General features: G+C 35.4%; 1 protein-coding gene across 3 annotated transcripts in view; it reads left to right on the top strand.

The window, feature by feature from the left end:
* The window catches only part of LOC136972652 (lysine-specific histone demethylase 2-like), a 54,788-nt gene that overhangs the window by 12,788 nt on the left and 26,840 nt on the right, over nucleotides 1-15,160 (top strand). For all 3 annotated transcript variants that reach the window (XM_067267265.1, XM_067267254.1, XM_067267261.1), the window contains exons 3-6: nucleotides 4,574-4,663; nucleotides 4,760-4,985; nucleotides 5,902-5,937; nucleotides 9,021-9,165. In XM_067267265.1, the coding sequence (XP_067123366.1) occupies nucleotides 4,574-4,663; nucleotides 4,760-4,985; nucleotides 5,902-5,937; nucleotides 9,021-9,165 (497 nt within the window). The remainder of the gene's footprint in view (nucleotides 1-4,573; nucleotides 4,664-4,759; nucleotides 4,986-5,901; nucleotides 5,938-9,020; nucleotides 9,166-15,160) is intronic.

Below are 15,160 nucleotides of genomic sequence, written 5' to 3'. Positions count from 1 at the left end.
ACAGGATAATGGTCAGGTACAGTTCGTGCATTGAGTAGACGGTAGTCACCGCAGGGTCGCCACTGGTCGTTCTTCTTTGGGACGAGGTGTAATGGCGATGACCAGCTGCTGGTGGACGGTCGGCAGATCCCTTGAGCGAGCATGAATTCGAACTCGCGCTTAGCCAGAATGTATTTGTCCGGCGCAAGTCACCGGGGTTTGCAGCGCACTGGTTGTCCAGGCATCGTGATAATATGATGGACGGTGGAGTGTCGGATGGGTGCGATGGTTGGAGATGGACGTGCTATCTCGGGAAACTCGCTCAGTAGTCGATGATAAGAAGAATTGCCAGCAATAGTTCGTACTGACGGTGAAGTGACGCTGAGGATATGTCCTTGGCTGACCAGTTTCGTTGTCGAGTTGATGAGACGTTTGCTGCGAAGGTCTGGGAGAAGTCCATAATGGGATAAAAAATCGGCACCGATCAATGGTTGTGTGACGTCGGCTATGATGAATCGCCATGTAAAGTTTCGTCGAAGAGAGAAGTCTGGCGTGATTGTTACGTAGCCGTATGTCTTGATTGCTGTGCCGTTCGCTGCGAAGAGTTGATAGTCTTCTGCGCGGCGCTTTGGAAGGCGTGAAGCTGGATAAACGGAGACATCGGTGCCAGTGTCGATTAAGAATGTGACTTTGGACGTACGATCCGTGATGAATAAGCGACGGCTTAAATTTTTGGAATCAGTCGCCGTCTCTACTGACTCCCGTTCTCGTTTCCCATCGAACAAGGTGGTCGGCAGCGTCGGGCATTCGTGCCAAATTTTGCATGGTACCAGCAGACATTGTTCGGGAAGGTGTTAGGTGGGGAGCGTCGACCGAGTCTTCCACGGCTCGAGGAACGGCGGCGAGGTGGAGAGCGGCCATATTGTCGTGACATCTCGGAGATTTGTTTTGAGAGTTCGGAGATTTGCACTTCGAGCGCGGCGATTCTGGGATCGACCGTGGCAGAGGCCGTAGACGTGGCGGAGATATTCGATGTCGAGGGGTACAATTCGCTAAGGCGGTCGGCGATCTTAGCGAGAGATTCGAGTGTGCCCTCGGATACGGTTAGTATCTTCTGTATATCGGTGGGAAGACAGGACAACCAAATACTTCTGAGTAGGTCCTCCGTAACCGTGTGACCTGCGAGAGTTCTTAAGCGTCGAAGGAATTGCGATGGCGTGCGGTCGCCGAGCTCTTCGGTACGTAGAAGCTTTTCGAGACATTGGGCTTCGGACTGGGACATGCAGTCGATCAGTGCCTGTTTAATTGCTTTGTACTTGTCGGTATTCGGAGAAGCGGCCAAAATGTCCTGAACTTCGGTAGCCATACGTTCCGATAAACTCGCGACTACGTGGCTGTATTTCGTTTCGTCGTGGGATATACAGTCAAACCTGTTTTTATGCGCTCTTTTTATGTGCGATTTTTTTAATGCGAATTTTTAATTTGTGCGATTTTTTATTTGTGCGGTATAGTTGGCGACTAGTCTCGTGCGATTCGTCATGTCTGACGTTGACTTATTATTGCTAAATAAACTTATTATAGCATAAATGCACTTATTATAGTAATATTATTGCATGAATATGCGAAAAATGAAATTATTTACTTTTTAAGTCAACAAAACACCACCTGGACAAAAATATGTAAAACAGACGATAGAACCAGACGATACACTCAAGTGCTGACATCTGTTGTCAATAAATTCTATTTCGTACGGTTTTGAGTTATTTTCTATGTGAGACTTTTTTTTATGCGGTCCCTATTCACCGCATAAAAAAAATATTTTTTTAATTGTGTTGCGAAAACTATTTTTTATAGCCCCTCGTGAAGTTGCGTGCGAATTTTTTTAATGCGTTTTTTTTTAATGCGGTCCCTATCCCCCGCATAAAAACAGGTTTGACTGTATTAGTGAGGACGAATTGGCTCTCCAACTGGGCGAACCAAAGTGCTGGGTTCTCGGACCAAAATGGCGGCGGCTTGACGGCCGCGTGGCCGACCACGGGTTCGCTCATTCTTTCACGTACCTGGTAAAATATTTGTTCTCCAACCAAAATTGTGAATTCAATGAGTTTTAATGTCTGGCTCACCAATGTAGGTTTTTGGTCGTTAGCCACTACAATCCTTTGTCTAGTCGGAGGTAGCTGAGCTCTTGTCGAACACACCTGAACTGTCTCGTGGCAGGTCAAAAAAGGCGCGGAGATCTGACGAAACCTGACGTCATCCTCTCCAGGCCCACTGGTGGCGACTGTAGGCGTTAGCGCCTCAAGTTCCTTAAACATTATAAATTTGCCTATGAATTTTGGCCAGCAGAACATTTTTGGCATTCAGAAGTTTGATTAGTTAGCATGTCTCACGATTAGTGAGACATGCTAACTAATCAAACTTTAGCAGGCATTTCAACACAAGCCTGCAAACCTTAAACAAAAGGATGAAAACTTACTGACAGATGATAACCAACCACCAATTCCTATGCAGTTGGGATGTGCATTTGAAACTCCATTTCTAAACATTCCATGTATATCTTTAATATACATGGAATGTACATTAAAAATATACATGTGTATGTAGTTATTTATAAAAAAATAATCACTAAAATTATCAGATGATTATATAATTTCATTTTAAAATTTACTATTAATTAATTTATTTTGGGAGTTGCTGCTTTATATTTGAATAATCATAATTAGATGTAAAGTAATATAAAAATTGGTTGATTACATATTTTAGAGAGACTATAAACAAAATAAGTTAACATTGATTAGCATAACTAGAAATAACTATAGAATTAAACATTATCTAAAAACTCACTGTGTCTGGAATAATAACATAAATATAATAATTTAAATAGTTTTTCTGTTATATGGTCACCTAGCTTGTGGGAGTTGTGATTACTTGTAGCTATTCTTTTTCAGACTGTTCTCAAAATTCATGAAATAAATTGTTTAATCATTAAAGTTGTTAATAAATGATAACATATTTATCTGTAATATAAAATTTGCACGATTATTAATGAATTTATTAATCAAAATATGAAATAAAAAATATATTGAAGCCTGATAATTTAACCAGTTATTACTGTTTATACAAGATACAGACAAAAATAGAACATTGCATCAGACTAGTCTGGTGTTCTTGTTTACATCCTGTATTTGGAGCATTATGTATATTTTATATTACCATTTTCTTGTAAAATAAATTAAACAGTTATTAGTGAAGTTCTAAAATAAAAGTCAGCTAAAATATCACCATCATGTTTGGCTATTATTTTGTATCTCTAACCCTTCTATTATATTATATTATATTATAATATTTGATTTATATAACTTGTAGTTATGTAAATATTTGAGTTATATAACTACAAAAGTTATATAAATCAAATGTGTTATGTTAATTGGATGTCCACATTAAGAACGATGGTTGATGTGGTGACTGAAGGGAGAACCCAAGGTTAGCAAGTTGCTTAGGGAAGAGTGAACTGGCCCAGAGCAGAAACACAGCAGCTAAAATATTTAAAGTAAACTTCTATTTGAATTTCTAACTTAGTTTAAGTGAAAATTTGATAGAAGTTTTCAACTTTTTTCTTTGTTTGGTATGTTTCATAAAATAAAGATTGTAATTTGAATTAAGTTAAATATTAATGATGAAGACTGCTGATAAGTTATTTTTTATGAAATTTTCCTTATTAGGATATAAATTAAAAAATAAGTATCTTGGCTTTTCTGTTTAGAAAATTTATTAATAAAATTATTTATTTTGTTGTTTAATATAATAAAACAGCTGTTCCTAACTTACTTTAATTGTGAAACCCTTTTCAACTTGATAGAAAGTTTTGAAATTTGACAAATTTTACTGATTATAAATAAAACAATAAATCAGAAAAATCAAAAATAATTTATTGAATATACAAAAACAGATTAGTAATGGAAAAAGCAAATATTATTAATTCAAACTGGTAAATAATGTGAAGGATTAATTTTCACAGATTGATTTCATCAGTGGACATGCTGGAAGCTCAACTAGTAATGATAGAATCAAATTCATTTTTATTTTTTGTGAATTGCTAAATGAACACTCAAGTATTTAAATACTGTCACCTCCTGAACAACAGTTTCTGACAGGAATGATTAAGTTAATATTCAAATACAAGAATTGAATATTCAGAGAAAAATCAAATACATAATTCAATTCTTCTATCATTAGACTCAATAGATTTTATTTTCCACAATTATGAGCCATACAGAATCTGTGAATAAATTAATATAAATAATTTTTAAAAGTATTTAAATAAATTTTTATACATATTTTAAACTAGCAATATTAATTAAAGTTCAGAAAGTAATTTAGTTGGCAGCAATGGTGTAGCATGGGTGTCAGCTGCCCGGGGCAAAGGAAAATTTCGCCGCCCCCTTATTTAGGTATTATTATTATTTATTGTGAAATTTTGCGGCTCCCTTAAAGTGCCACCCCTGTCACCCCCACTACACTACGCCACTGGTTGGCAGAACCCATGGAACAAGTTTGCAGCTGCTATAATAAAATGCTTGCTTCTTTTTTATAGGTGTGCAGGAAATGGATATACCTCTCGTTGGTATCATATGTCTTGTGGAGAGCATTACTGTAATGAATGTTTTGACTTCTTTTATCGAAGGTGAGTCTTGACTAATATGCTAAATTTTAAACATTTTCATTTTATATGTAGATATATACATTAGTCCAAATTTAATCTTACATTTATTTTTTCTAGTCATAAAGATGGATATAATAGTTACATAGCTTGGAAAAACCTATGGTCTGTAAATGGTAAAACAGAATCAACACTGAAAGCTTTTATGGCAGACCAAATGTTACCATATTGGGTAAAGTGTATTCTACCAGATTGTCAGAAATGGCGACAGTTGTCTAAAGACATTGAATTGACTTCAGATTTAATACAAAAATTTTGCTGTAGAATGGTAAATCACAATGATAAGGTATTGCATATAAAGTTAATGACTTATTTTAAATCAATCTGTGTAAAATTTTAAATATAGTTCCAATAGAAATAAATGAATATAAACTGTACATATTATAAAAAAAATATAATGTGCAATTAGGATAAGTGATTATCTTGATTACCAACTTGATAAATTTATTAATGACTAATGATGTATACATGTAGATATGTCTTGGTATAAAGTGTTTTACTTTACAGCACTTTACTAATGTGGCACTTTTCAATTCATGTTTATTATTTTATTTTTGCATTAGATTTTTAGGCCTATCACTACTGCATACTTAATAAATAAATATGATTTTAGGCTTTTATGTGCACTAGCAAATAAAAAAAAAGCCATGTTTTAAGGCTACATTTGCTTCATAGCAGTATTTTGTAATCTACTCTGCTATATTAACTAATTATGCCTGTACAGCTAGTAATATCTAGAATATTTTATAAGACTATTTTTTGTTAGAATACCTGAATTCTTTTTACTTTTTTATACTTTTATACATACATGCAAATTCATATTTTTATATTTATTTTGTTGAAACTGTGTGTTTTGAAACTATAACTAAAAGTTTCAACTATGTTTAGTAGCTTTTAGTTGTAGAGCTTTAAAACATTTATTAGATTATATTCTACTTTTCTTTTTTAAATTTCAACTCATATCATTTTCTTTTTTATTTTTAATAAAAGATTTATTCTAAATGAGGGATGTTATAATTTTTGTTTAGAATAAGTAATATAGTTCTATGAATGAACTGCTAAACTTTTCAAACAAATTAATTTATTGAAAAACTATAACTATATTAATGCTTTTAAATAGATTTAATTGAATTTTATAAAAGTTAGTTAAATTTTACTCGATTAATATTTAAAATAAATTAATTTAATTTTTCTCTTAATAGAAAGATTTTGAAGCATGTTCTGTTCCGGAAGACACAGTAAGAATCTAAATTTAATTTGTTTCAATATTTAAATATAAACATAGTTAAATTAAATATATGATATTATAGTAATGAAATATACTAATTACTCACAGTGTAAATTATTCCAATGAAATTGTATATTTATGTAATTTAAAATAATAATGCCACATTGTTTTCACTGACTCATTCACTGGTATGAAATGATCAGTGTTCAAACAAATGTACGGATGTTTGAATTGAAGCAGACTTCATTAATTTATCCATGTGGTTTTAAATTAGAATATTTTCATTTTTTATTATTAAAATTTTTAATATGTAATCAAATAAATGTAAATAATATATAAATCTAATATTGTTACAAAGAATTGTTTTAAATTATAAAAATGCAATTTATAGTGTGAAATGGAAATTCCATGGTTGTACTGCCAAAGGCAATTAAGGACAATTCCTACTTTGTGTCTATACATGCATGTATTATGTGCTTCAATTTAATTTATTTTTATGAATTAGAAGCCATTAACTTAATAAAGTCCCGATCTGAATAGTCTCTTGTTTTGTCACAGGTTTCTCCAAATTTTTGTTCTCTTGCTCAATTCTTAAATTATGTCTGGTAAAGGTTAACTGATTAATTTTCCTCTCTTAATTAGCTTTTTTCAGAGCCCCAATTGCATTGTTTCAAGAAAGGTGGAAATGCTTTTGATTTGAACCATATTTTATAAACTTGTTTTATAAAACATTGATTTGTTAAAAAATCATATAGTTTCATAATGGAAGAAAGGATAGATTTCTTTCTTTGGTATGACTGTTCATTTTTATAACTGTAAAAGAAAGTAAATAGCTTGTAGGGAACATAAAAATCAAGCTAGAGAAGTTCTTTATGCAATTTTCAACAATTATTTTCAATTGTTCAAAAATTTTAAACAAAAGTTACGTAGTTTATTACACTAGAAATAAATCTCAATATGTTAGTAAATTCTTCATCAGTTTATAAATGTCTTGTAGAAGCTGATTAAATTAATTACATATAAAAAGTTAATTCAATGTATTACTGATATTAAACAAATATTTATTAAATAATTACTATACTTCTTCCTGTAGACTGGATGAAACTTAATTCTTTCTTACACGAAAAACCTTGACGATCCAGTGTTTTTATATACAACTGCTAACGTTTTCAACCCCTTCGGGGTCTTCATCAGGCACAGCACAAAGGTAGTTTCAAATGCCCGTGAATGGAACCAAGAAACCAAAGCGAGTTCTATTCCAATTTTTGAAATCAAAGAAATTGGAAGATAAAAATGGAACATTATGCACGAGCTATTATCTATTATCTACGCCTGCGTACTATTTACGTTCACCGCTCTTTAAATTTAAAACAATTAATGCAATATTAAGTTATTTGTGGGTGTGGGATTCCCTCATAGCAAAATTTCCATGCTTGCGAGATGTTGATTGCATCCTTGTAGTTGATGCACGTGTTGTGCAAACCCGCTTTATATATCTCTAGGGTCTCCAGCGTTCTGAGTTGGTCTGTGTGTTGTGACATTCTGATTATACGGGCGTTTTTGAGGTCGGCAGTGATTCCCTGCTGTGTGGCATACGTTGCCAGTGTGGAAGATAGTTTATTATTGGCAATGTCGTACCTGTGCTCTCGGAGTCGCTGATGGAGGGAGCGTTTGGTCGAACCCACGTAGACCAGACTTCTATTAAATCTGTCATCCCACAGGGGAACCTCATATACGCCCGGTGCGTGTTTCATGTCCAAATTGTCCTTCCCATTTCGAAGTAAGCTGTAAACTGATCGCGGTCTCCTGTAAGTTATTTTATTTCGGGTGCTGGATGCGATTTCTCTGTATATCGCATCTAAATGGTGGTTGTACTCAACTATTTTTCTTGCACTAATATCTACGGATCTTACACCGGCTTGTAGGTTGTTACGAATATTTCCACGTGCGTACTTGCGTGCCATGTTGTACACTATTTTTCTATGTAGACCGTATAGAATGGCATCTAACACTAGATAGAAAAATAGTGTACAACATGGCACGCAAGTACGCACGTGGAAATATTCGTAACAACCTACAAGCCGGTGTAAGATCCGTAGATATTAGTGCAAGAAAAATAGTTGAGTACAACCACCATTTAGATGCGATATACAGAGAAATCGCATCCAGCACCCGAAATAAAATAACTTACAGGAGACCGCGATCAGTTTACAGCTTACTTCGAAATGGGAAGGACAATTTGGACATGAAACACGCACCGGGCGTATATGAGGTTCCCCTGTGGGATGACAGATTTAATAGAAGTCTGGTCTACGTGGGTTCGACCAAACGCTCCCTCCATCAGCGACTCCGAGAGCACAGGTACGACATTGCCAATAATAAACTATCTTCCACACTGGCAACGTATGCCACACAGCAGGGAATCACTGCCGACCTCAAAAACGCCCGTATAATCAGAATGTCACAACACACAGACCAACTCAGAACGCTGGAGACCCTAGAGATATATAAAGCGGGTTTGCACAACACGTGCATCAACTACAAGGATGCAATCAACATCTCGCAAGCATGGAAATTTTGCTATGAGGGAATCCCACACCCACAAATAACTTAATATTGCATTAATTGTTTTAAATTTAAAGAGCGGTGAACGTAAATAGTACGCAGGCGTAGATAATAGATAATAGCTCGTGCATAATGTTCCATTTTTATCTTCCAATTTCTTTGATTTCAAAAAATTGGAATAGAACTCGCTTTGGTTTCTTGGTTCCATTCACGGGCATTTGAAACTACCTTTGTGCTGTGCCTGATGAAGACCCCGAAGGGGTTGAAAACGTTAGCAGTTGTATATAAAAACACTGGATCGTCAAGGTTTTTCGTGTAAGAAAGTATTAAATAATTATCAATGTAAAATAATTTCATTTTAAAAAGAATAATAAAATGTTAAAAATTTCTTTCAAATGTATAAGTAAACTTTGATTTGGCGATAAAAATGTTACTTTTTTTATACATAACTTGAATTATAGTTTTAATAAAATTGTGAATTCAAGTACTTATTGTATAAAGTAATTTAAATTTGAATTTTATTTTTAGAGAGCTGCTGATTCAATTCAACCAATATGGATTGCTTATTTGACACATCCACCTTTGTTAAAAAATTCTCCTTCAGCACAATATCTTCAGAAATATTATTATGATGGTGTAGGAATGAGCCCAACTAGTATTGGCTTTTTAAGAGGTATGTTAGTTAATTTTTCTTTATTTGTTTAATTTATGCTTTATTTTCTTCATATTTTGTTTAAATGACCTGAATTTTAGTAAGTTCAAAATAATTAATTGAATTTATTATTTATTTATCATTTTTCTTTGTTCTGAAATTTTTAAGGTTTAAAAAATATGGTTTATAAAAATTAATAATAACAACAACTCTCTTGCCAGTTACCACCTAGCTGTGGTGAGAGAGCTCAGTAATTCTTACGAACAACAGAGCTATGCTGACTGGAGCATCTGCCCCTGGTAGGGTCAGCCATGCCAGTGAGTGAGGTCTGTGGGGATAAATGAAGCCAAGAGTGACTGAAACCACATCTGTGGGATCTAATGATGGTAATAACTTGATCCAAATGTAATACTGGCTCAGACGTCACCTGGGTTAACAAGGTCCACGTTTGTGAGTTAGTCAGAAGCTCACATTTGAAAAATATGTCTCAGTTTTTCTTGGCCACTAGTGATGAAAGCAGCAATGGTCCAACTATGGCTACTGCAATGTCCACACCAGATGTGAGAAACTGGCCAAGCCTTGATATTTCTGAGACAATCCAGCCACAGACCACTAAGGCAGGTAAACCATGCATAATGGATGAAATGGAAATCAGAAATGAATGAGTTTATCATCTGTACTTACTAAACTATCACAAAACTCAAAACAGAGATGACAGCATATAGACAACAATTACATCACTTGTTCTCCCAATAATATCCTCATCTCACTGTCACTGTACAAATGGTTATTGATCAAAAAAAGAACAATTTATATATAATAGCCTTACACCCAAAACAACACTAGAATATATAAACAACAAATTCAGAACAATTGCATTAACAAACAAATACTCCCAACATCAACAACAATCACATAATCCTTCAGGCTCATCAAGATACTTGCATTGACAATGCTGTTCCAATAACAACACTTCTTCACTGTCTGAAATAGATTCAGGTTTACTTTATACTCTCTCTCTTTTCCAGGAAGCACTAACAAAATTTACAAGCACTGACCCTGCACAACAGCAACACATTCCCAAAATCAATACTTCTAAACTAGTAGGGAAAACTGTACACTACGTGAACACTTACATATTACCAGATTGCACTCATTCTATTTCTACACTTTCAGACAATCGCACACTAGTCTATGCAGGTGCAGTCACAATAGTGATTTACTATAGACTAAAATTGCATCAACAAACAGAAGCACACAGATAAAAAACACTTCAGAAACCTGCCTGGCAAAAAAGAATAGAAACACACAAACAATATTAGACAGCAGCTAGGCAGGCTGACATAATATGTAAACATGTAAACATATGGCAACATGTAAACAAAACAAATAACTTTAAGAAAATTAAAACACACAAAGCATGAATGACACAATGTCTACATCACAGAATACATTGACGCATTGAAACAAGAACTTGCAGCCAAAGCATGGCTACCCAATGTTACAAAATTTTCTCTATACAGAAACAACAAAATAAATTATTCACAAACAATGAAAAACCCTACTACAGGCAAAGTAATACTAAATCCACTACTGATTCCCAACACAATGGCATGCCAACTGAAGAATAACTCACAAATTATTAATAGTCTCTTTGGTCTACTGTTGTCATGCACAATGCTAAAGCAGACTGGATCAAAGAGGAGGGCAAAGATATGCAAGACACACTTAGTATGCATTGTGTTGGAATAAATACACAAGACATCCATTGTACAATGATGAAAGCAAACAAATGGACAACACCTGGTGTAGACAACATTCATAATTTCTGGTACAAAAAATTCACAGCCCTGCAGCAGAAACTAGCTAAACATTTAACTCATATCATCAACAATTCATAAGACATGCCAATTTTTTTCATGCAGGGCATCACCTGCATGAAACTAAAAAAACAATAACACCAAAGACTCTGCACAGAACAAACCAATTATATGTCTTCCACTGCAAGAGGTAAGAATCTTAGAAGATTCTTACCTTTTGCATTGCAAACCAAATATACAATCATGTTGATGAACATGACATTCTTACATTACAACAAAAAGGCTACCATAGAAATCACAAAGAACAACTACTCATTGACTTATGACAAGTTCATAAGCAACACAGAAACATACACATGGCATACATTGTTGAATGCTTTTCTGTAATCAGTGTCCCACACACTTGGCTCCTGCATACACTTCACATCTATAAAATCCATCTCCAACTCATTAGTTTCCTTTGTTCTACCATGCTCCACTGGAAAACAACATTACATCTTAACCTCCATAACATTCACATAAAACCAAATCAAATACACATCAAGCAAGAAATTTTTCATGGAGATTCCTTGAGTCCTCTTTGGTTCTGCATTGCATTTAACCCTTTATCTAACACATTGAACAAAACACAATATGGCTACAGTATCAAACACAACAAAACAACACTGTTCACATTATCTCAAGTACATGGATGATATCAAACTTTATGCATCCACACAGAATCAGCTTCATTATCTCTTACAAATTACACAATATACTCAAATGATATACAAATGGAGTTTGGTCTAGACAAATGCAGAACACTCCACATTGAAAAAAGGAGTACTGAAGAAAAGAGATTTTATACTCAGAAGTGGAGATATTATCAAATCTATAGAAGAGGGTAAGTTTTACAAATATTTAGAATTCTAACGGGCCAAACTTACAGAACATGCACAGATAAAACAAAGGTTAACACTTGAATACCAGAACAGATTACATGCAGTACTAAAAACACACCTAAATGCAAATCATACTTTTAAAGTTATTAATACCTATGCAGTCCCTGTATTCACTTATTCTTTTGGAGTTATACACTAGACACACACAGATCTTGAGCAAGTCCAAAGGGAAACAAGAACAACACTTACTAGCATAAACAATATCACCCAAAATCATCTATAGAAAGACTAACTCTTTCTCATAAAGAAGATTGCCATGACCTTACTAATATAGTTAACCTGCACTACAAACAAATTCTGACACTAGAAGTTTTTCCACAAAAAACAAGAAACATCAAGATTACATAAAGCTATAATTCTGGTAGACAGTAACCACATACCTTTAAACTTACACTCTGAGCACCTGGACAAAACTCAATACACAAAAATCATAGACATTACTAAGCAGTTATGAACCCAAAAGGCTCTTCATGGCAGGCATGCCTGTGACCTAGTAGATGTTGGGTACCACATACACATTTATATTTAGGAAAGTAGTAGCGACCGAACCCTAAGGCATAGCCAGGGTAAAAGGGTGAAAATAGAAGGGATAAGAGTAGAAGTATATAGATTGAGGGGAAATGAAAGGAGGAAGTGGTTGAAAGGGTCGGGAACCATTAATAGTGTAAAAACAACATACAGTATACAGTTTTACAATGGCAATAGGAAGCAAACAGTAATACATAGTACAATGTAGAAATATACAAAGATGTGTGTTTGTACATGCATGATGCTATAATTGATACAGGATTGCAAAAATTACAATTATTTAAGTGATTTACAATGGTATACTTTACAAAATTTGAATACGTGAACACACATTGCGACAAAAGTTTGGTGTGAAGATTCAGGCAAGGGTGACTGCAGATAAACAAAGATACATAGAAAATTGCAAATGATTTCAATGAGAGTTACAGGTAATTGATTGCAGCTGGATGAAGATGCTAGTCATAGCAGGAGAGGTCTGTTGCCTTTGCAAAGGCAGTGAACGCATTGAAAATAGTCCTGTTGCTCACGAGAGTCCAGGGGGCAGGTAGGGCCAAAGGTGGCCTTCACTGGTTAAAGTGTCCACAAGTTGCTTGCATTCATTCCTGAACTTAGGGTATCTTCGTTGAGGTCAAAGTCACATTTTCCATTTTCCTTGTTCAGGAACCACAGGAGGTAGGTACCAAAGTTTTCATGGCTGGTAAGCAGTTGTGTGATGTTGTGGGAGGTTACTAGGTAGTCCATTTTCTGTCTGGCAAAAATGTCTGCAAAGAATTTGAATACCACGGCATGTGTTCTTGGCATCCCAGTGGTTTTGCCACTCAGAGATGGTGTGAAGATTGAGCTGGTAAGTGATCCAGCTAGAAGGGATGGCTGTGTAAGAGCAGCTAGAGGCAATGGTAGGTGCCTTTTTGGTGAGCAAGTTTGCCCGCTCGTTACCAGTAGTGCCAGAGGGGCCCCAGTCAAAGGAGATGTTAAGATGGAGGTTGATCAGTTGGTTAAGGAGGTTGAGGGTCATTTGTATGATTAGAAGCTTGTTTTTGTTGACAATTTGATGAAGGGCAATCTTGCTGTCAATGTAGATTTTGATGTTGCTATAAGGGAGTCTATTGTGATTATCGATGGCAAATTGAAGAGCTTTCAGGATGGCAAGGCTCTCAGCCTGGCAATGGGCTTCAGGCTTGAATGCTGCCTGATGAAGAGAGTGGTTATTACGGTCAAGGGCTAAGAAAGCAGCACCAACACCACTGGCAGACTTGGATCCATCAGTGTAGATTTGCAACATGTGGGCACTGGGTACCACACACAAAAATGAATGTTGGAAACATACTTGAGCAGAACGAAAGTCTCCAGGAACCTAAGGAGCATTTCACAAAGTACTCTTTTGGGGTGTTTTGTGAAAATTTGCAGAGGAATCACTCAATGAGAATGATCAGCAAGCAGCATTTGTCCACCACTGGTCAAGCTTTTCCCTGATTTTTGCACCTTTACAAAGGCAAATAATCTGGGTGTCAATGGAAACATAACCACAGTGTTGCTCAGGTGGAATTCTCATGCCAAAGTGGTTTATATACAATGTTTTACCCAGGTTTGTAGTCATTCTAATGGATGTTGCATACCACATATACAAGGGTCCTTCCTGAATTCATTATGACCACAGAATGCACATAATGGATCCCATTGATTCCTCTGCAAATTTGGCACTCAACGCCTACTTGCATATGAATTCAGCACCTCACAACCATTAGCCCTGGATTAGAAACTAAGAAGCCTTGATCTGTACGATGAGGAGTATATGACAGTCTTGGATTTTCACGCTTTATACTCATCAATCAAATTGAAACCCTGTTTTTGTCATCTGAGGAACTTTCTCCTATGGAACTTCCATTACACACCTAATCTACACAATCAAGTCTTGGAGCTGGTGCATCTGGTGACATATTCTTCTTCCTCATTGAACAGCACTACCTATGTACAGAATAGAGGTGTCCCCTTGAGAAGTTTCCTTTTGGAGTGCTTTGTGAAATGCTCCTTAGGTTCCTGGAGACTTTTGTTCTGCTCAAGTATGTTTCCAACATTCATTTGTATGCTACATACATTGATGATAATCTTATCATTTGGAAAAAGTACCATCGTCCAAAATTTTGAATGATGGGATGTTTTTTCATCATTTACAAGAAACCTTACAATCCATTGTTCATTCCTTGGAGTCCCCATTACCCACTCAACTATAGATTAGCAGAGTTTAGGGCATTGATCAAGAGAGCATGCACACATTGCACGAATGTCCTTGATATAAACAAGGAACTGGCTTACATCATTTCTATTGGTATGAGATTTGGTTACAAATGTAGGATCATTAAAACCCTCATTGATACATTCCAACACAAAACAAAGAGATTCCCAAGAATTTTTCACACCCGAATTGTTGACTATGCCACTCCCCTACAGAACATCTTTAAGGAGATAGGCAACATCATTGGTTGCAGCATCACCTACAGAAGAAACCCTACTGCTTATAGATTATTAAGAAATGATAAGGATCCCCAGACATGGCACTGATACCAAACATACCCTTAACATACAACAAACTTGCACATGATCTCTACTATGTTGGGACTACTCTGAGATTCATCCAACAATGTTTAAAAGAACACAAGGACAACATTTAGGAAATCCAGCCTAACTACTGCCTTAGCAGTGTATGTTATCACTAATCAAGATTCTACA

The sequence above is a fragment of the Centruroides vittatus genome, unplaced genomic scaffold (assembly GCF_030686945.1).
Source record: "Centruroides vittatus isolate TY-2023 unplaced genomic scaffold, ASM3068694v2 contig_1057, whole genome shotgun sequence".
Classification (NCBI taxonomy): Eukaryota; Metazoa; Arthropoda; class Arachnida; order Scorpiones; family Buthidae; genus Centruroides; species Centruroides vittatus.
Note: the sequence above shows the minus strand (reverse complement) of the source record. Positions and strands in the feature narration are given on the sequence as shown.